Source organism: Equus caballus, chromosome 14 (genome assembly GCF_041296265.1).
Source record: "Equus caballus isolate H_3958 breed thoroughbred chromosome 14, TB-T2T, whole genome shotgun sequence".
NCBI classification, from domain to species: domain Eukaryota; kingdom Metazoa; phylum Chordata; class Mammalia; order Perissodactyla; family Equidae; genus Equus; species Equus caballus.
The window spans coordinates 13,315,590-13,338,339 of NC_091697.1; the positions used below are offsets into that span (position 1 = coordinate 13,315,590).

Consider the following 22,750-nt stretch of genomic DNA (forward strand, 5'->3'; position numbering starts at 1 on the left):
GTGTGCCCCACGGGACAGCCGGGGAGTTCCGGGGCCTGGCTGTGCCCCAGAGACAGCCCACACCCCTGCCTTCCCCTACAGCGAGCAGCCGTCCCAGGCTGCCTCAGGGCCCTGCACTTGCTGTTCCCCATCCCTGTGGGTGGTAAGCTGCCGGCCACCCTGCAGATAATTCCCAGGATCTGCCTCCTCTCCGTGAGGTCGAAGATGTGAGTGGCAGGTTTGGTGCCCTGAAAACTTGCTCCGCGGGCCCACAGTCCAGTGACGCCGGGTTCCCGCCAGCAGCGGCACCCACGTAGCACGCAGTCAGACCTCCTGCAGCTGGCTGAGGCCCCCGGACCATCCACGGCAAACCCGAGTGGTGTTCACCTTCTGCGGGATCATCTGCTTCTGCTTTCCATCCACCTCTCCTGCACAGTGGCAGCTCAGGGGAGCTAAGAGCCACCCAGCCTGGGTCCCAGCCACTTCCAAGCAGAAGCTGGGTGGTTGGTGGAGGGGGAGGGAGCACACCAGCCAGGCTCTGCCCTCAGCTCGCCCAAGGAGTCCCATCTTCGCAGCCAGGGGAGCCCCTGTGCCCCTGGTGCAGAACCCACACTTTTCTGGACTACTTTGCCTCTCAGGGCACAGCCCGCTCTGGCATTACTGCTGCCCAGGGCCAGCTACCAAATTCACAGGCCTGGCGCATGTCACCACGTGGGAGACCTCCTCTATCGGAGGTCCTCCCACCTGTCCTGGGTGCCTTGTTTGAGACATAATGTCAAGCTCCTCGACACAGGGGCAGCTGTGGGGCCAGCACAGGCCCTCAGAGATGCAGGGCACACATCTGACCCCACCGTCCCACATCTGCACCCAGGGTGAAGGGCGGCCGGGGCCTCAGGGCCGGGGTACAGGCGAGGGGACAGGTAGCGGAGGACTCGGGCCCCGGTGGGGCGGGCAGAGCTGGGACCCAGCGTGAGCTGAGGCTCCAAGTGCCCCGCACCCACTCCAGCACCTCTGACTTCCCTCACAAACACAGGTTCAAAGACAAAAAGGTTAGGACGTCAAGTGTGCAGCCACCGAGGGTGCGGCCTTCTGAGTGCTGGCACTGTGCTTAGCCGCTGGCCCACCACACCTGGCCACAGCCAGCTTCAACCCCAAGCCTGCAGGAGGGGTTTTGAGCATTCGGGCAAGGAGTGCCCCTGTTGAGGCACGAAATCTTCAGAACCCAGAGCCCCCCAGCCCATGGGCAACGTCCTGCCCTCTGCTGTCTGTGGCCCTGCAGCTCCCACACTGGACAGCCCTGTCCGAAGTCCCAACTTACTACCCCCCACCAAAGGGCATCTGCATAGCTGCCAAACTCGACACGGCCCGACTCGTTCACGGCGTCCTTCTCGGCCAGGCACACGAAGTAAGAGGAGAAGATGAGGCCCAGGAAGCCAATGTACAAGGTGGTTATCAGCTCCTGGAAACAGAGCGAGCAGAGAAGGCGCCCGTCATCTGGGCTCCCGGGCATCCAGCGGCCTCTGCGAAAATGCCTGGCCAACATCACAGGCAGCGGGGGCCTGCCCAGCAGCAAGTTCCAACATTTACCAGAAAGTTCTACGTAAATTCCAGCATGTTTTACATGCAGACATCAGACTTCAAAATAACTATTTCTCACAACTCTTGTAAAAGGCCAGTGCTGGGTCCTGCCCCCAGGAGTGAGGCGGGCCCCCAGCCCCGGCCTGGACAGACGGTCTGGGCTTCACAGGCTCTGCTGCTGCGGCTCTCTGTCCTGCAAAGCCGTGGTGGGAGGAACGGCTAGGCCCTCTTGGAGGGGAGCAGGTGGGCCACCTCCACCCCCCCGGGGCTATTCTTGATCTGCCCAGTTCTAGATTTCTGAGCCTCCTGGACCTTTTTCCACCTTGCATTTCTGTCTTTTCATTTGCCCCATAGTCTCTTGTCCCCAGCTTGAAGGAACATCATTAGCCTGGCAGGCCAGGGATGCTGGCACCATTGGTATGGACAGAACGGCCCACCTGGCTTGGACTAGGGCTTGGCTGAGCCCCTGCACTGCACCCTGTCTGTCCCTATTCCAGGCCCCTGCACCTCCCCCGGACCACCCACCTGACGGTGGATGAAGACCACGGAGCCCAGCAGCCTCCAGGTGCCTCCCTGGCGGTCGACATGCAGCATTCTCAGGATCTGAAGGAATCAGATGCCCCTGCGAAAGAGAAGTCTCCATGCCCCGTCCAGACCACTCCACCCAGGCACCTCAAAGCCTGGCTCCGAACCTACCCACTCACCATTGTGCAACCCCCAACGCCCCTCACCCCCTTCCTCAAGCACAGGCTGAGGGCTAGGGGCAGACTGCTTCTGGGGGAGGCCCCGGGATCACCCCAGTTTACAGAAGAGCAGACTGAATCCTGGAAATGAACTAGTGCTCGTTCTGGGTCTGGAAGCCAGGCAGCCTAACTCAGCAGGGGCCCCAAGCCGGCCGCCCACCCCAGCACACCAGCCCGAAGCTCTCTCCCCTCCCAGCCAGGAGAGCTGCAGCCCAGCTGTACCTGATGGCTGAGGTGGCAAACACCTGCCCTTTGGAGCCCACGCAGAGGACAACCATGGAGGCCACAACCACAATGAGGTCTACGGGGGACAGTGTGACACCACCATCACCAGCCAGGCAGCTGGCTCAGGGCAAGGAGCCTGGCAGTTGGGTGGGACAGGGCCTGACAAAGGGGAGACAGAGATACCTTGGATGGGGAGACTCAGCCCTCTGTCTCGGGCACATGCAGAGCCCACCTGGCCCCAACGCCCTGGCCCTGGCTCACAGGCCACTGAGGGCAGCAGACACTGACGCCGTACTAAAGCACAGTCAAGACCCCCGCCCGTGATCAGCATCTGAGGACAGGGGACCCTGGTGTGGAGGCTGGCTCCCGTGCTGGGGGACTTGGGATGTCACCTTGCTGGCCTTGGGGTCCTGCCCCATTATAGGCAGGGTAGCCTGGGGGTCTCTCTCTCCTCACGGGTACCCTGCTTGCTGGTGCTCATGATAGGCGCCCGCCCCACAGAGCCCCCTTCCTGGGGATGGGGCCAGCCCTTGCCTGGGAACCTCGGGGTGAAGTTTCCGTGGGGGCAGGCATGACTCACCAATGATGGAAATGGGCTTCCGGGCAAAGCGCAGCCACCCCCAGATGCCCACGTACTTGCTGCGGCAGCCTGCTGACCAGAGGCGGACGGCATACTCTGTCCCAAAGAACACCACCAGGACGATCTCCTGCGGGGCAAAGGGGCACGAGCTCACCACGCGGCCAGCCATGACACCTGTTCAGGCGGGGCTACTCCAATGGGCAGGCCCCCAATGTGGGAGCCTCTGCTGAGAGACGTCGCAAGAGCAGCCGGTCAGGGTCCTGGTCTGCATCGCCCCTCCGGAGAGGCCAGCGACCCAAGCCCAGGTCCCCTGCTGGTGGACACCAGTGAGGCCTGCTTCTCTTCAGACCAGGGCTTGACCATGCCCAAGGGGACATCCATGCCAGAGCTCAGGAGCAGCTCTGGGTCTTGTGCTCTCGTCTGGCCCCAAGAAACACGACATCTGAAGCCCACGTTCTCCAGCCAGCACTCATTTAAACCACTGAGTCCCCAGAGTGCAGGCCATACATCCCAATTAGGGGGTTGGAGAACATCTGTCCTCATGGACAATCCCTCTGTCACCTCACATGGCCACCATGCCACCAGGGACACAGTGTCCACCACTTGGCAGCCTTCACTGGGGCGCAGGTGCAAGAGCTCCCTGGGGCAGGGGAGCTGGGTCACAGGAGAAAGCAGGGTCTCAGAGGGCGTCACAGTCCTAAAGGGAAGGGCAGGTACAATGTCACCTGTGAAATAATGCCCCCTAGAGGGCCTTCCCATGGCCCAGGCCTCCAGCAGAGACTGTTCCACAGATGAGCCCTATAGTCACGGCACTCTGGGGAGGTGAGGGGAAGCCAGAGAGCAAGGACCAACACCTGGTTTACGATGGACAGGCAGGTGGGTGGAAGGAGAGATGGAGGGACGGAGGAAGAAAGGGATGGGTAGATGGGCCAATGAGGATGGATAGCGTAAGAATTAATTCAAAAGGAAAGTGCTGTACACCAACCAATTGGATACCCGAGACGAAATGGACAAAATCTTAGAAACGCAAAACCTACCAAGACTAAATCATAAAGGAATAGACAATCTGGGGGCTGGCCCCATGGCACAGTGGTTAGGCAGCCCGAGTACGTGGGTTCAGATCCCAGGTGTGGACCTACACTACTCATCAGCTATGCTGTGGCAGCATCCCACATATAAAGTGGAGGAAATTGGCACAGATGTTAGCTCAGGCTAATCCTCCTCAAGCAAAAAAACCAAAAAAACCAATCTGAATGGACCCATAACTAATAAAGAGACTGAATCAGTAATCAAAAATCTCCCAGCAAAGAAAAGCCAGAACCTAATGGCCTCACTGGTGAATTCTATCAAACATTTAAAGAAGAACCAATACCAATCATTCTTAAACCTTTCCCAAAAAATTGAAAAGGAGAGAACATTTCCTAACTCGTTCTATGGGGCCAGCATGAGCCTGATACCAAAGCCAGACAAAGACATTACAAGAAAAGAAAACTACAGGCCAGTATCCATTATGAATATTGATGCAAAAATCCTTGGAGCCGGCCCCGTGGCCGAGTGGTTGCGTTCGCACGCTTCACTTCGGTGGCCCAGGGTTTCGCTGGTTCGAATCCTAGGTGCGGACATGGCACCACTCATCAGGCCACGCTGAGACAGTGTCCCACATGCCACGACTACTAGTACCCACAACTAAAAAAATATACAACTATGTACTGGGGGGATTTGGGGAGAAAAAGCAGAAAAAAAAAAAAAAAGATTGGCAAGAGTTGTGAGCTTAGGTGCCAATCTTTAAAAAGTAAAAAAGTCCTCAACAGGATACTAGCAAACTCAATTCAGGACCATTTTAAAAGGAGTATACACCATGACCAAGTGAGATTTATTCCCGGAACGCAAAGAGGGTTCAACATACGAAAATCAATCAGTATAATACACCACATTAACAGAATGAAGGAAAAAAACCACATGATCTCAATCGATGCAGAAAAAGCATTTGACAAAATTCAATACCCTTTCATGATAAAAAAAAAAAAGACCAGTAAACAAATTAGGAATAGAAAGAAATTACCTCCACATAATAAAAGCCATATATGAAAAACCCACAGTGAACATCATATCAATGGTGAAAGGCTGAAAGCTTCTCCTCTGAAGAACAAGGCTCTCACCACTTCTATCTGACATAGGACTGGAGGTTCTAGCCAGAGCAATTAGGCGAGAAAGAGAAATAAAGGCACCCAAATCACAAAGGAAGACGTAAAAGGATCTCTGTTTACAGATGATATGACCTTATGTGTAGAAAACCCTAAAGATGCCACCAAAAACGGTTCAATCTAACAAATGAATTCAGCAAAGCAGGATACAATGCCAATGCACAAAAATAAGTTGCATTTCTATATCAGTCACATTGTTTCTACAAACAATAAACAATCTGAAAAAGAAATCACAAAAACCGGGGTGGCCCCATGGTGCAGCATTTAAGTTCGCACGTTCCGCTTCTGCGGCCCAGGGTCCGCTGGTTCAGATCCCGGGTGCGGACATGGCACCGCTCATCAAGCCATGCTGTGGCAGGCGTCCCACATATAAAGTAGAGGAAGATGGGCACAGATGTTGGCTCAGGGCCAGTCTTCCTCGGGGGGGGGGAAAAAGAAATTACAAAAACAATTCTGTTTAAACTAGCAACAAAAAGAATAAAATATTTATAAATTAACTAAGAAGGTGAAAGACTTGTACAATGGAAACTGAAAAATGTTGCTTAAAGACATGAAAGAAGACAAATCAGTAGAAACATATCCCATATTCATGGGTTGGAAGACAGCGTTGTTCGGATGTCAACACTACCCAAAGTGATCTCAGACTCAAAGCAATTCCTCTTAAACTCAGGATGACGTGTTTTGCAGAAAAAGGAAAAAAGCCGTCTTAAATTCATATGGAATTTAAGGGACTTTGAATAGCCAAAACAGAATGTGGTGCATCCACTCAGCGGCATATTACAGAGTCTTGTAAAGGAAGGTGACTCTGCCACAAGCCACGCCGTGGACGAGCCTCGAGGACGTTGCACCGAGTGAAGTAAGCCGATCAGGCCTGCTTCCAGCCCCCTGCCCTGTCCTCCCCCCGGGAGCCTGGCCCTGGCAGGGGACTGCTGCTTCCACTGGGTGACAGTGGCAGGCCCTGCTCCCACGCCTGACCTCTGCCCTCCAGGGAGCCCACCATGAAGGGGTGGCCAGACACTGCTCGCTGGCTCCCAAGTGTCCTTAATTAGGATGAAATACTACTTATATCATCCAGCTTGTGTTTGGGGCAAGCTCAGTGGATAATGGGAGAAAATGTGGGAGAGTTCACCTCTTTCCTTTGCAAAAAAGCTCTCAGTTCATAATACTGAATCCATGCGGGGGGTGTGCATGGTTGGGGACACATGGGAGACGGCAGGAGAGCAAGGGAGTGTGGACACCTCAGGCTCTGTGGCCTCGTGGGGAGGGGGAGCACAGGGTCCTGATCCTACCTCTGTCCTCAGCTCCGAGGGCAGTGGCCTTGGCTGGGGGCTGGCTGAGCCCACCAGAGCAGGGGCCACATTCATCTGCCGAGCCCCCTCGCCCTGGGCCCAGAATTGTGCCTGCCCTGGTTGGCACTCGATATGGATCTACCGAATGAATGAATGAATGAATGAACAGATCACCAAGCAGGCTGAGAGCTCCCTGGTAACAAAGACTTTGTCCTGTTCATTTGTTTTCCCGAGAATCGGGCCCTGACACGTCTCGGCAGGTGTGACGATGATGAGCGCGGAGGTCCCAGCAGTGACAGGACGAGGATGGGGAGGGGCTGGCTTCCAGGGTTTGGCAATCATGAGAAGGGCCACAGAGCCACCAACCTCCGGGTCCCCGAAGCTGAGACATGGGCGCTGGTGTCCTTACGGAGGAGGGGTCATCTGACCACTAGTGGCCCCGAAGGGGACGAATAGCAGCCCCCGCAGAGCAGTCCCTGGAGCCTCCATCCCAGCTCTGGAGACCCAGGCGCCATGGGGCTGACAGATCACTGAGCAGCTGTTTTCTGCCTTCGGTGCCTTTGTTTATCACTTAAATACCTTCTTCAACTGCGTCCTAAGCAGGTTTGAAGCTACTTCTAACAGACCTTAGAAGAAATAATAACTCGTAGGGACCGCTGTTGACGGCTGCATGTCCCCCCAAATTATCCTGGCCTCGCACTTCAGGAGAACCAGGCTGGGAGCTGAGAGCAACCCGTGCCCTCCCGGGTCCGGCACTTTGAGACCGCGGACGCCCCTTCTGGACAGCTGAAGTGTAGGAAGAATTTAAAACAACGCAAATCCCCAAATATTGTTTGGGTCTGGAATGCAGCTTGAGGCCCTGCCGGCCACGCGGGTGCTCCTGCGTCTGAGCCCCGGCCCAGGCCGGGCTGCGTTCATTGGGGTGGCACTGCGGGCACACTGGGAAGGGCAAGAAAACGCCCTGTTAGCGTCTCGAGGCCTGAGATGGGCGAATGAATGTTTGCTCGGAGATAAGATGATCTCTTCACCGTCAGCCTGGAGCACTAGGCAGGATGGCAATTGAGTCAAGGCCACAGCGAGGACTTTGGGACTGGGCCCCGCTCATTGGGACCCTGTAGCCCAGGCATTGCGAGGGGACAGATGTCCCGGGCAGCCTGGCCTGTCTCCATCTCTTGGAGCCATCTGTCCACCGACCTGGGCCCCGGGAGGGCTGGCAGACTGGCCTGAGGCTCTGAATCGGCAGAATTCTTTCACAAGAGGGGCCTTGGCCACCCCGGGCTGCGGGCTGCCGCGGGGGCATTGACTGGGCTTGACCGTCCGTTTGTGGAGGCTGGGAGAGGAGCCGGGATAGGGCCTCAGCCAGCCTGTGGCGCCACCCCCGATTCAGGGGACAACATCCACAGTCCAAAGTGGGCTCGTGGAACGGCAGGGCCAGCCTCCAGCCTCAGTGGTCCAGACCCAGGAAGAGGGACCCCGGCTGCCCTCCACGCCCTGGGCTTTCTCTGCCCCACAGGGACAGGTCCGAGGCTCACCTGCCTTTGCAAACCAGGCCCTGAGCAAGCCCTGAAATGAACTAAAGGGGCACCACAGCCCCCCAGAGACTGCCAACTGCTGCCACCTCCCCCACGCTCCTGCTCAAGCCACCCCATGGCTCCCCACTGTCCACACAGTAGGGTCACGGTCTGAGGCCCCTTCTCATGGACTCAACCCAGCCCACCCTGAGAGCTTCCTACTGGCCCAAGGCACCACCCCCCCGATGCTCCTTCCCTGCCGCCCCCCAGTGTTCTGTGTCTGGGATATTCTTCTTCCGGTCCCTCCCCTCTACCCACCCCCTCGAGGGCCTCACGCCCTTCTCAGCCCAGCTCAGGCACCCCCAACCCGTCTGCGGAGCCACCACCCACCACACCTGTGGAGGCCAAGGACCTTCATTGGCTCCCCCACTGATAACGGAGACAGCCCAGAGGCCCCTCTCGGTGAGCAGCACGTGGTGCCTGCACCTCAGCTGGTATGTGCATGGGTCAAGGATGCAGGCCGGGAGGCTGGAACATGGACGGCGCATGGCCCTGAGTCTGCCCCGCAGAGGCAAGAAGAGGGGCCGTCAGGGATCTCTGCTGAGACCACAGTCAACCAGATGGACAAAGGGACCCCTCCCGCCCTGGCCACTGTCCCTCAGACAAAGCAAGGCCGCCTCCTGGCTGCAGCCAGCTTCACGGATGAGGGACTTCTGAGCCGGGCTGGGCACTGAGACTGGGGTACAAACTCAAGCATTTACCGCCTGCCAGACGCTGGTCAGACACGCAGAGACAGGGACATCCAGGGTCCAAGCAGCCAACTAGCCCTCCACCCAAAGGCCTGAGTCCTTCCATGAGCTTTAGTCCAGGCTGACGCTGGGCTCCTCCTGTGTGTCCTACAACTTGTAGGCGCTCGGGTGGCTCTCAGCAGTGTTCTTTGCATGATTTAGAATTATTTTTAAAGACAGAGTTCCTAACAAACAACCCATTAAAAAATGGGTAAAGAACTTGAACAGGTATTTTTCCAGAGAAGACATACAAAGGGTCAACAAGCCCATGAAAAGATGCCCAACATCCTCAATGTCATGAGGAAAACGCAAATCAGCCCCAGAGAAACACTGCCTCACACCCATCAGGGCAGCTCCTATCAAAAGACAAAGTAAGTGTTGGCGAGGCTGGGAGAAACTGCACCGTTGGCGGGAACGTCAAACGGTGCAGCTGCTGTGGAAAACAGTATGGAAGTTCCTCGACAAAGTAAACGTGGAACTGCCAGCTGATGCAGCAGTCCCACCTCTGGGTCTGTCCTCAAAGGAACTGAAAGATGCGTGACCACCCATGTTCACAACAGCTCGATTCACAACAGCCACAAGGTGGAAGCAACTCAAGTGTCCATCAACAGACGGATGTGGTCCATCCACACAGCAGAATATTACGCAGCCTTAAAAAGGAAGGAAATCCTGACACCTGCTACAGCACAGATGCCCCTCGAGGACACCATGCTCAGGGAAAGAAGCCAGACAGACACAAAAGAATAAATACGGTAGGATTCCATTTCTATCAGGACCCAGAGGAGTCAAATTCATAGAGACAGAAAGGAGCGTGGTGGCTTCCCAGGGCTGGGGGAGGGGAGGGGGTTTAGTTAATGGGGACAGAGTTTCAGTTTGGGAAGATGGAAAGTTCTGAAAATGGATGGTGGTGATGGTTGCACAATAATGTGAACGTGTTTAATGCCACCAAACTGTACACCTAAAAATGGTTAAGATGGTAAGTTTTACGTTCTGTGTATTTTACCACAATTTTAACAAAAAGAAAGCAGATTAGTGGTTGCCAGGGGCTGTGGGCGGGAGGAATGGGGAGTGACTGCTGACGGGTATGGCACTTCCTTTTCGGGTGATGACAAAGTTCTGGAAGGAGATAGAGGTGACGGCTGCACCACAATGTGAATTACTAATTGTCACTGAATTGTCCACCTGAAAATGGTGAATTTTATGTTACGTGTCTTTTACCACGACACAAACAAGTGCCGTGGGGCACGTGGCAGAAGCGCCAGGGCGCTCTCCGCCCGGGCCTCTGTCCTGGACCTTCAGGGCCAGCCCTGCCCCGCCTGTGGTGGGAGAGTCGCCCCCAGCTGTCCTTGAGCATCTCCTTCCTAACTCTCGCCCACCAGTGTTAGCTCAGCTTTGAGCGACCTAACTAAGCACAGGTAGTGGCCACAAAGGCCACGTGGGCCCCAGCCAGCTCTCCTGAGGGGACGGCATGGGGTGGAGTGCACGGGGATGGGGGGAAGGCAAGGGCCAGGCTCTGAATTCCCTGTCGCCTGGGTCCACGGCCAGCCTGACAGAGTGCACGTAGCACTGCACAGAGCTCGGTGGCCCCTCCACGGAAGGCTCTGCATGCTGACACAGAGACACTGTGGCACCATCACGCCCCATGCTCACATCCTGCTGTTCGGCAGACACACACTAGGACCCTCCTCGAACTCGACCCGGAGAAAGCTCAGGGCCACAAACAAGGGCCACCAGTCCCACAGGCACGGCGTCCTGCGCCTGCACTCGGTGTTCTGGGGTAACGGTGGGGCAAGAGCAGATCTGCAAACCCCAAGAGTCAAGGCAAAGGTTTGCAAAAGCGGGGGCTTATCTGGGGAGCTTTCTACCCTGAGCGCACAGGGGGAAAGGTTGGCGATTACTCAAACATTTCGTAACTCTGTGGAAAGATTGCTCACAGGGAAGGGTGAAGGTCGACAAGGCTGTCTTACCTGCGGTTGTGTTTTTATCAGCCAGCGAATCCTCATCCTGGGAAGACCGTCTAAAGCCCAATGTGTTTGGAGGGCCAGCGCTGGTGGCATCGCATGATTTAGAAGCGCTAGGCACGGCCCTGCCGTGAATTGCTCCCATGTGACAGATAGCAAGATGGCCTGAAGGCTAACGTGCTGGGATTAGCTGTGCTCAGCCTGACGTCGGGTGGAAGAAATTTTTTCTGTTTTTTTTCCTAAACAACAAATAAGTCTCTTAGATCCTTATCGTTATTATTCCAGTGGTCTCTGATGTTACTGCTCCACTATCTTTACGATAAAAAATTAATTCTAAAGAGGGTGAAAGATTAACTGCAGAGGAGTAAGCACTGAGGTTTGCGGGGTGGCGGGGCTGACTGAAAGCAGGAATCAGGGTCAAGGAAAAAAGGCATGGCAGCCTCCCTGGTGGCCCTGTGGATGCCAGACATGGCAGACTTGGGACACAGCCTGGGGGACCCTTTTCAGGAGCTCCTGGTGGCCTCGAAGGCCTCCTGGGCAAGAAGGTGCCCCTGCCTTCCCCGGTGAATGGAACTTCACCAGGCGAGAGGGGGGCCCAGAGACCTGGAGGGGTGGACGTGAGGGCCACACCAGGCTACCCATCAGGGCCAGGGGTTCGGGTGACCAGGGGCAGGGGTTTGCCCTCCTGCCATAAGCCTGGCAACCCTGTGGGCCCACCATGCTCTGGGCCAGGAGGCGTCCCCAAGGGGGCTGTGGTCTCACAGCACAGAACTTGGCTGGGGGCTCCAGAGCCAGCTGTCCCCCTCCACGTGGGACCTGAGAAGCCGCAGAAGGAGCGGGTCTGGGCATTCCCAGGAGGGTCAGCTGGCCAGAGAGCATGAAGCAGGCACGGGCCCCTCAAAGCACCCTTTGTTCAGGGGCCTGCCTGTGGCCAGCTGCTCCCAGCCGCGCACCCGTGGTGAGGGCTCATGGGCCTCCCGGTGACATGTGCTGGGCACAGCTGGGGCCCTCAGTGCAGGCTTGCTGCCTGGCCTGCACAACACCAGCCCCCACCCCAGCAGAGCTGCCCCAGCCCGGGGGAGGCGCCACAGTGTGGCGCTGCGGAGGGGCGGGAGGAGGACAGAGGCTGGGAGGAGGCAGAGAGGCCTGAGCAGGGGCGGGTCCTGTCTGCTGGGGTCCCGCTGGGGAGCTGATCCCCACCTGCCTTCCCTTAGCCGTGGGGAGCCCTCTTGCTCAGCTGCTCCCCCTTGGCCCCGAGCCCCGCTGAATGTGCAGCCCATGACACTGAAAGGGCCTGCCCCCTGCTCCCTGTGGCCCGTGGGCCAGGCCCTGCATCAGGCACCAGGAGAAGAGGGAGGGGTGGCCCTACTGCCCGGGGAAGCCCCACTCCCCAACAGGACAGCGAGATACAAGATCACCAAGCCCCCAGGGTGGTGACCAGGGTCGGCCGTGCAACCCTCCAGGCCTCAGTGTCTTTGTGTGTAAAATGGGGGTGCTGGCAGCACCCACCTCCTAGGGCAGTGAGGAGGATGGAATGAGTAGAGCTCCCTCAGGCCTGTGGAAATGCCAGTGGAAGGGTCTAAAGGACAGGGTGGTATGGGATGGCCCTAAGAGAGAAGTGGGAAGGTGGGAAGGTGGGAAGGTGGGCAGGCCTGGAGGACGGCGCCATGCAGAGGGGTGGGGAATACCAACCCTGTTGGGGCCTGCATGCCACCCTCCCACCCCTGCAGGGGCCTAGGTCCTGCCCTGCCCAGACCTGTCTCAGGAACCCCACGCTGCCCTCCTGACCCCATATGATACACCCTAAGCCCTTCACCCCGCCATGCTGGACCCAAGCTGTGTCTTCCTTGCCTCCCCTCCCTCCTGCAGAGGCGGTGGGACTCATCCGAGCCCAGGGGACCTGCCCCCCACCCTTGGCTGTCTCCCTGAGGCCAGGGTCTGCCTATCCCACCTCAGAAGCCCAGCCCAGTGCTGAGGCCCAGCATGGCACCCGCCTGGCAGTCAAAGTGCCACATGGGAAACTCCAGGTGGACGAGACTCTAGCTCCTTCCACAGCTGCTGGAGGGGTACTAAGTTCCAGGGGGCTGAAGGGGCCCAGGAAGACCCACAGTACCCCTAGGGTGGACACTTCTTCCTGTATGGGTCTGGGGTCACCTGCCTGAAGTCACTGGGGCTTTGGGGTCCCCACTCCAAAGCCTCTCCCAACAGGCCAGCACCCTGAACTCCCATGAGGCCCCGTGAGTCGTAAGACCCCGAGGGACGCAGAAGCCCCCAGCCCCGAGACGAGAGCCGGGAAGGGCCAGCAGCTCAGCGTGCCAGTCCCACCTATCAAAGGCAGTCACGGGTTTCAGGGTGACCCTGGAGGCACTGGGTCCCTTGCACCCGAGAACCAGTCCCACTGGCCAGCTGTCTGGGCGGCCATTCTGCAGACCGAGCAGGAGAGGCCGGGAGGCTTGCTCCGTTGCCCTCAGGCAGCTCGAGGCCTGGCTGTAGGGCTGCCCGTTTCCCCCACCCTGGGTTCCACACTCAAGCGGCTGCCTGGGGGTGCCAGGGACGTGGGGGGGTACGCTCCAGGGGCTCCTTTTTCCTTGATGGGCCAGTGCCACCCCCTGGCTGGGGTGGGGTCCCCTGTGCCACCCCTAGCCTCACAGGAGCCATGTTCAAACGTTTTGTTACAACTCTACAGGCTTAGTGGCCAACAAGGCAGGGCCATGGGCCACCCGACTAGCAGAGAAGGCACCTTCTCCATGTACGGCTTCCCAGGGCACCCCTCCAGAGGCGCGGATGGCCTTTCAGGGAGCAAGAAAAACGCAAAGACGCCCCTTGAGCAAACCCTCCCTGCAGCTGAAACTCAGGCCACCCCGCTCCGTGGAGCCTCTGGAGCTCCCCTCAGGCCTCCAGCCTCCCCCAACACCCCCAGGCCCCTCCGTCCCCAGTTCTGCAAGTAACTGCAAACTCCTAACACCTGTCACCCGCCTGTCCCCCCCAGCACTGCAAAAGGGCCTGAGCCCCATGGGAATGCGTTTTGTGGGGAGACGGGGAGGGGATAAGCCAAGACAAGAGACTCGGACCACACGGCGGCTCGAGCACATTCTCCAGCCCCTTATCATCAAGGCCAAATCCTTCCCAGGATCGCAGGCTTCCGGCCCCAGCCTCAGCATAAAGGCTGCGCACCCACGGTGGGGAGGAGAGCTGGGACCCTCGGTAATTTTAACTTCACATGGACTGCCGGTGCCGTACCAAGGCCGACTAGAGTTACATGAGATGCGGGGTTTAATGAGGTGCCTCCAGCCCTGGGACCCAGCTTGCTGCAGCAGACGGCGAGCCAACGCCTTGGGGGTGCAAGCGCTGCCCACTTCCTCCCCACCTGGGGGTTCCCAAGGTCAGGAGGCGGACACGGGCTTGGCAGCCACCGACACCTGGCCAGGGAGGAGGAGGCAAATGCGGCCAGGGAGAGGGCCTGCGGGCTGACATCTCCCTCCCAGGCCGGGGCTTATCAGCAGATGCTGACGAGGCAAAGACTACACGGGCCCCAGATACCACCAGAGCACCTGGCAAAGGGCTGGCGTCCAGGAGGCATTTGACAGATATATGCCTGTGTGTGTTTATGCAACAGATAATGTATATATTTTATCTCACTATTCGCTTTTAACGAGCAAATTTCAGCCTATGTGGGAGACAACACGTGCAAACACAACGAAGTTGCTAGCAAGCAACAAGGTCAAAAAGCAGCAGGGAAATTACAAGTGTCCAGGTGGCGTGGGGGCGGGGGCAGGTCCCAAGACCACTTTCCCACCACGCAGAGGGGTCCACTTTCCATAACTCTCTGTGTAGCCTGCACACTCCGTGGTCATCTCCTCTTCCTGAGGGCGATTTACAAGAGCATTGTTTAATTTCCAAATAGTTATTAAGCCTTTTTTGTAACCTCATAATTATTTATTTCCGATTGTATTAGGTTTTGATCATGGCCAGCTACATCTCAATTTTTCGAAGCGTGCTGGGTTTTTTTACAGCCACATAAAACAATTGGTTTTATAAACGTTCCATGGGCACAGGAGATAAAACATCTTTGTTATCACAATCCTTAGTTACAGTGCTGGTTTTAAAACGTGGTCCTGACATTCCTTACCACTCCCCACACTGCATCTCGGCTCCAGGAATGCTAGACCAAAAGACAACGGCAAAATGACGCTGCCCAGTCTCCAGGCCTGTCCACTGCCTGTCTCCTGAAACCAGATGTGAGGAGGCCATGTGGCCCTGGAGAGACCTTAGGGAAGAGTACTTTGCCACTAGGTGGGTCCGCCATCCTGGAAGTGGAGCCTACAGCCCCAGCTGACACTAGGCAGAGCAGAGATGAACGGTCCTTCCAGAGCCTGCCCACAGTGCCGGTCAGTGAGCCCCTTGTGATGGTTGTCTGAAGGTGCCAGATTAGAGAATGCTTATTATGAGGCTTTAGATAATAGAGACACTTCAGATTACTGTTAGGATCTGGAATTGCTCACAATTACAGTATGTAACTATCCGTGTCCTCATTCAGATTGTGTCTGCTACAATTGTCCTAATCTGAGAGAGGTGCATTCACATCTCCAGAGATGATTACATTTAACCCATTTTTTCTTGAATTTCCAATAACTTTCACTTTACATTTTTTGTTATGTTGTTTGATGCATAAAAGTTTACAATTACGTCTCCTCTAGAAATGGGATTGTCTCAGTGCCAACAAGAACACTGTCCATCCCACTTTTGTTTTTCCTTTTGTCTGCACTTGCTTCACAATTCTTTGGCTAACCTTTTATTTTTCAGCTGTCCAGTATCAGTCTGATTGACCAAATTCCTCTGATCAATGTATTTGTTAAAAATAAAAATCCTCCTAACTGTCTTCTGCCTTTTAATAGAGGAATTCAGGCCGTTCGCATTTAGTGTAAAATTGGATATGTCTGATTTGATTATTTTCATCTTCCTTGGTATTTGCTATTTTACTTGGTTGTTTCTTTCATTTTCCTTATAGTTGCAAAGTTGATTGACGTATTATCCATTCCCTTCTTATTCATAAATTTGGAAGTTTCACTGAATTCTTCCATGCCACCACTGTGATCCTTCAGATCTTTAAACTTCAGTTCCTTCAAACCTGCTCTGATCTAAAAATGGTTTTCACTGCAGAGTTTCCCCTACAGTTTTCTCCCCAGTATGACAGGAATTTGTGTACGACTTCATTTGCTCCCTCTCCCTTCACCCGCATCAATGGCTCTGTGGGTGAATAAAGCAATCTCCAACATCGCCTTTACAGACTTCATGAAACACTGCACCTTTTGCAAGAATGCTAACGTCACTTTGCAATCAACCAGCATCCCATGGTGAGACACAGCCAGAGGGGATGGAGCAGGGGGCAGGGTGCAGCAGGCCAGGTCTTTGGGACAAGACCGATGATAGGAGATGACGTCATTAGGGGATGTTTGCAGGCCCTGATGGTTCTGCTGTCCCTGCTGCCTGTAACCACAGGCATGTGACAATCACGAGAGCTGGAGGGATCTGCCAGGCTTCAGAATCTCAAAAACTCTGGAAACTCAAGGTCAAGTTATTTGATTTTGCTTCCACATTTCAAGAGATGAAACTCTTCACTCACCTGCACTTAGGCATGTGGAAACATCTTTCTCCCAAACAAATAAAAACAAGGAAAAATACCCATCCTTTCTTCCTTCATTTATTCATCCTGTACCCAGCATGGTGACCCCTCATCCCCCAAAACTTCTGGGCCAGCTTCCAATGCTGGGAACACCAGAGCTCAATCATTTGTCCATCTAGCTGCACCTACCAGGTGCCAGGCCTCCTGCATGCCAGGCCCTCCTGTGTGGGGTGCATACTTAATGCTAACTCCAGGGCCTGTGACAGACAGCATCCCGGACCCAGGCCCACGGCCACTTCTGCGAGCCAGGGGAGGAAGAGTGTCCTACTCAGCACAGCCCTGCCAGGAACCTGGACCTCCAGCCACTCCCAAGGCCACCTTCCTCCTGAGGACCCTGCATCACAGGTCCTGCCCTCAGGGAAAGAGCAGACGAGGCCGTAGCAGCAACTCTGTCCACATAGCCTCCTTTCTGTCCCCCACTGATCACCCCTTTCCTGCCTCGGGCCTTCATTTTTGCAGTTCTCTCTGCCCCTCAGACCCCTTCTCTCTCCTCGGGGCCAGCTCCACCACCACCTCACAGGGTCTGCTGGTCCATCCCCAGCCACCAGCGTTCTCTACCACCGAGTTCCCTTATTTTCTTTGTGGTGCTCATCAGTATTGGAAGCTACCTCGTTTCCCAGCTCACAGGACCACCATCCCCACATCCAATGGAATGCAAGGCCTGAGCCCAGGGACTTCTCCTGTCTTGCTCCAGCTGAGTCCCTGGCTCCGAGCACAGTGCCAAAGCCGGGGCCTTGGGCCATTAGTACAATAGGTAACAAGAGTCACCAAGGGCCACTCACCTCTCACTACAGAACAGGGCAGATCAGAATGATCCCCATATCACTTGCTCCACAAGCCCGCCCCCCTCCCCACGCCTCGGGCACCCTTCAGGGTCCACGTGTGTCGTCCGCCAGCCAAATTCATATGTTCAAGTCCTGACCCCCAGCACCTCAGAATGTGGCCTTATTTGGAAATAGGCTCACTGCAGATGGCATTAGTTAAGATGCAGTCACTAGGGTGGGCCCCTAATCCACTATGACTGCTGTCCTTATAAACAGGGGACATTTGAATAGACACAAACCCAGGGAGAACGCCATGTTTGGATGGAGCACTGGGGTGATGATGCCACAAGCCAAGGCATGCCACTGATCAGCAGAGAACCCCAGAAGCTGGGGAAGATGCCTGGGCCAAATGTTCCCCCATGGCCCCCAGAGGTGCCAGCCCTACCTACACCTTGACCTCAGACTTCTGGCCTGAAGGGGTAGCACTGGTGCCCGGGGGTTCCAGGTTGTCACCAAGGTGAAGCCAAGGGCTGGACAAGGGTACCTGGGGATGTCCAGACCACAGGCCCCAAAGGTTTCTCCTGGGAAGGCGTCCCACAAGCCTTCGAGAGACAGGGCCATCCTTTTTCCTTGCAGGGGAACATCGGCCTGCCCCTTCCCCACTCCATGGAAAAATCTGGACTCTGAAGATAGAACTCAAAATGCTGGAGGCAGCATTCCAGGCTGATGGCCAATAGAAGCCAAGGCCCAGGGACAGGAGAAGGTGGGTATAGGGGGAGGGGCATCCAGGGCTCCGAACCCTTTGAAAAGGCAGGTGGGGGCTTTCCAGAAAGCAGGTCCTGACACCCCCGAGCCCCACTGTGTGGCCTCAGAGCCTCACGCACACAGGAGTGGCCCTGACTGGCCACCCTGCAATTAGTGGTGGAGGAGCGGGAGGCCCAGAGAGCACCTGTGCCCGCTGCAGACACCAGGAGCCGCCCAGCAGCCAGCTTTACACGTATTTAAAGCAAATCCTCCGTCTTCCCCAGGCAGGGCTATTTCCATCTATAGGCCGGTAAATGGGGTTTATTTTCAGCGCAGGAACCCCACTGCTGAGGGCTGTTAACCTCAAGGAAGTCCCAGCCCTATGATCGCCACCCCCACGGCCGGGATGGGGAAAGGAGGGCGGAAGGGAGACAGTATTTTTATCTGCCGAGAGCCCAAGCTTCCAACAATGTCTTATTTAAGAATTTACCCAGAACTAGAAGTTTACCAAACCAAAAGAGACTTGGGGATGAAAACCCCTTCTAAGGACCTGGCTGACACGCCGAGAGGGCTCTGCCCGCCGGCGGCTGGAGTGGCATTGGCTGTGGCAGGGGCTCGAGGGCGGGAGGCGGCCGCGTGTGCGGGGCGCGTGTGTGCGGGGCGTGCGGCCCGCTCCTGCGTGCTCACTGCCAGCCACCTCGCTCCCGTTCTACACATCTAGAGATCTTCATGACAGGCGGTGAATTTAAACAGCTTTTTTTCTTTTCTTTCAGGGATGTTTTAAGGGATTGAGAGGAAATTGTGCACAGATTTTGCTGTTTTAAGAGCTAATATGTGAACAGCTTCAGAAGGATGTATGTTGTTTTAGGGCTGAAGTTTACAGAGGAAAAGTGTGGGACAAAAGCAGACCTGCCATGGGCCGGAGGGCCACCTACTTGAATTTCATCCCTTGGAGAGGGGCTGCCTTCCCAGGGGGCGAAGCTGGAAGGAAACAATGAAAGCCTGATCTTTGGGCCCCCAGGCCCCCCGACGGTGTCTTGTCACCAGAGCGCTGTGGAGGGGATGTCAGCTGCACAGTGAGCAGCAGAGGGGCCTGGGAAGGGCCTGAGCAGTTCTGGGGCCAAAGGCTGCCAGCCCGTGTCCCCTGTGAGGAGGGTCCCCTGCATTTGGAGGGCTGGGTGCAGATGCTGCAAACCCCACAGTCCCCAAACTGTCCGGGAACGACGTCCCAGCACAAGACGGTCTTGTTTCCACCTCAGGGCTGGGGCCGTGCCTCCTCGGGAACAAACACCTTCCAAGACACAGACACGCAGAAGTGATCTGAGAAGGAAGATAACCCGACTAATGAGAGAAATTGAATTTCCAATGAAAAGCTTTCCCACAGAGAAAACTCCAAGCTTGATGGCTTCACATCCTATCAAACACTGAAGGAAGAAATCGGCAATTCCACACTGACTCGTCCTGAACCAGGAAGAAGGGACGCTCCCCCACACAGTCTACCTAATGCCTAAAGAAAAGATGCCGTGAGCAGACAAACCACAGACAATGTCCCCTGTGAACACAGATGCAAAAATTCTATACTAAATTTTAGCAAATCAAATCCAACAATATGTATTTTTTTAAATGCATCATGACCGAGTGGGCTTTATATTAAGAATGCAGGGTTCATTTACTATTTGAAAGTCAATGAGTGTAGTTCACCATATTAACAAAGTAAGAAAGGAAAACACACATAATTATCTCAATAGATGCAGCACAAGTGACAGAGTCCCACAGCCTCGCTCGATACACACTCTATTCCCAGCAAACTAGGAAGAGAACTTCCTCAGGAGATAAAGGGTGCTCCTAAAACATCACACTTATTGATGAAACCCCAAATGTCTCCCCTAAGATCAGAAATGAGAGGAGCACGAGCACTCGCTCCTCGCTGCTAACTGTCAGCGTGGAGGTCCCAGCCAGCGAGGCGGGCAAGAACCGGAGATCAAAAGCACAGAGACTGAGAAGGAAAAGATAAAACTGGCTGTGTTTGGGACAACATAACCATCTCCACAGAAAATCCCAAAGAATCTCCTCAAAAGAAGCTTCCAGAACGAATGTTAGCAAAGCCACAGGATACAAGGTCGACATACCAGCAACAAATAATCCAAAAGTAAAAATAAGGAAACTATACCATTTCCACAGAGTCAAACCCACGAAATATTTAGTAACGACTCTCACAAATTACATGCTCTGAGAACCACAAAACACTGCTGAGTGAGATTTTAAAATATCTGAATAAGCACAGAGATATACGGTGTCCCTGGACCAGAAAACTCTATTAGTAAGACGTCTGTGATGTCTAAATTCACCTACCCTTTCACCACAGTGCTAGTCAAAATTCCAGCAGGATTTTTTTGGTAGAAATTAACAAATTGATTCTAAGATTTACATGGAAATGCAAAGGACCTAGGATTGCCAACATACTTTTGAAAATGAGCAAAATTGAGGGATTAACACAGCCTGATTTCAAGGCTTACTATAAAAGCCACATTAATCAAGACAGTGTGGAAGTGGCAGAACAGATTACAAAGCCTAGAAATAGAGCCACGCACATGGTCAACTGATTTTCATCAAAGGTGTCAAACTAATTCAATGGAAAAAAGGCACTGGAACAATTGGATAACCACATGCAAAAAAGATTTAACCTCGATCCATACCTGTCACCACATATAAAATTAAACCTGAAATGGATCACAGATCTAAATACAAAATGTAAAATGATGAAATTTCTACAGAAAACATAGAAGGAAAATCTTTGCAACCTCGGATTAGGCAAATATTTCTTAGAACACAAAAAGCATGAACCTTAAAGAAAAAAAAACACTCCGAAAAACTGGACTTCATCAAAGTTAAAAACTTCTGCTCTCTTGAAAGATACTGTTAAGAAAAAGCAAAGAGAAGCCACGGCTTGGGAAAAAAATATTTGCAAAACACAAATCTGATCATCGAAATCTATTATCTAGACATATCTAGAATACATAAACAACTCTCACAACTCAGTAATAAGACAAACGACAATTACTAAGATGGGCAAAAAGTGAACAGACGCTTCGTCAAAGATGTACGAATGGCAAACAAGCACAGGAAAAGATGCGCAACGTCATTAGTCACTAGGGAAACGCAATTAAAACCACAGGGAGACGCGGCCACACACCTCTGGACTGGCTAAAATGTACAAGTCAGGCAAGATTAAGTGGTGGTGAGAATGTGGAACAACCAAAACCATCCTCCAGAGATGGGAGGAATGGACGGAACCGTGGAAAACAGTTTGCAGGTTCTTAGAAAGGTCAACACGCATCGACCACATCATCCAGCCGTCCCACTCCTGGGGACTTACCCAAGAGAAATGAAGACATATGACTACTCAAAAACCTGTATGCAATAATCAGAGCAGCTTTAATCATAACAGCCGAACACTGAAAACAGCTCAAATGTCCATCAGCCTGTGAATAGATAAACAAACTGTGGTACATTTTATCCTTTCCAATTAAAAGGAAACAAAGTACTGAACGCAAGCCACAACATGGATGAAGCTCAAATGCATTCTGCTAAGTGAAAGAAGCCAGACACAGAGGCTACATAGTGCAGGATGCCTTTCCTATGACGTTCTGGAAAAGGCAAAACTACGGGGACAGGAAACATCCGTGATTACCAGGTGCTGGGGACGCGGGGGCTGGGGGAGCTGCCAAGGGGCACTGAGGCATTTCTGGGGGTGACGGGAGTGCTCCTGGTCTTGATCGCAGTGGTGGCTATACAACTGCAAACATTCGCCAGGACTCACGGAACGGCACACCTAAAGAGGGGCGATTCCCCTGGACGAGATTCAGACTGCCGTAAAACCAGATCGAAAATAAGAAGTCAGAAAAACCATGAAACCAACCTAAGAGATGGATGAGCATATGGATCATTTTTTTTTTTTTTAAGTTAACATATGAAAAGGAAAGATAAGCTAAATCAAAGAGCTGGTTTGGGGAGATTTTATATAAGAAATCCCTGAGTCAGAAATCAGCCCCTGTCTGCCCACAGTGGATGCCCGGCCCTCCCAGACCCCCGAGCTCTGCACGGCCTGCCTCTCCCTGCTGACCGCAGTCCTGTGCCTCCAGGTGTCAAACACTCCCTGTCACTGGGGACGCACGCTGCTGCACCCTGCTCAACCCCCAAGAGGTCTCCCCCACCAGCTGTTGTCTTCAGTGTTCCCCCTCTGGGAATGAGGGCAGCATGCTGTCCCTCGAGTCTTCTTGGCCACCTCGCTGTCCAGTCCCCCTCTCACATCGTGGCGCACACGGGAGATGCTCAGGAAATTGGTGCTGACGAAGCCTGAAGTCTGGCTAAAGTCTGAACCTCATGCCTGGGACCCCAACTCTATTTGCAGCCCGGTTCTGGGCTGAGTCCAGGGATGCCCGCCACCCACCCTGCAGCCAAGGGAGCCTGTCAAGGCCAGCTCCCCCTTTAAGGCTCCTTCCAGAAGCCCTGACCACCCCTACCCAGAAAGCTGTCTCCATCAGCCTCAGACTCGCTGCCCAAGCTCCATCTGCCCTGGGGGGACCTGGGCTCATGTGTAGGTTTGGGTCCCCTGGCACTCTGACCTGGGGAAGTGTGTCCCAGGCCCCTGTGCGCCAGGCACCCAGCTCACATCAGGGTCCTTCCAGCGCCTCTGCCCCC

General features: G+C 54.5%; 1 protein-coding gene across 1 annotated transcript in view; it reads right to left on the bottom strand.

The window, feature by feature from the left end:
- Positions 1–22,750, bottom strand: part of LOC138917602 (potassium voltage-gated channel subfamily KQT member 1-like) — a 106,745-nt gene that overhangs the window by 62,274 nt on the left and 21,721 nt on the right. The window contains 4 exon segments of the mRNA XM_070234701.1: positions 1,298–1,438; positions 2,083–2,179; positions 2,523–2,601; positions 3,106–3,232. Of these exon segments, the coding sequence (XP_070090802.1) occupies positions 1,298–1,438; positions 2,083–2,179; positions 2,523–2,601; positions 3,106–3,232 (444 nt within the window).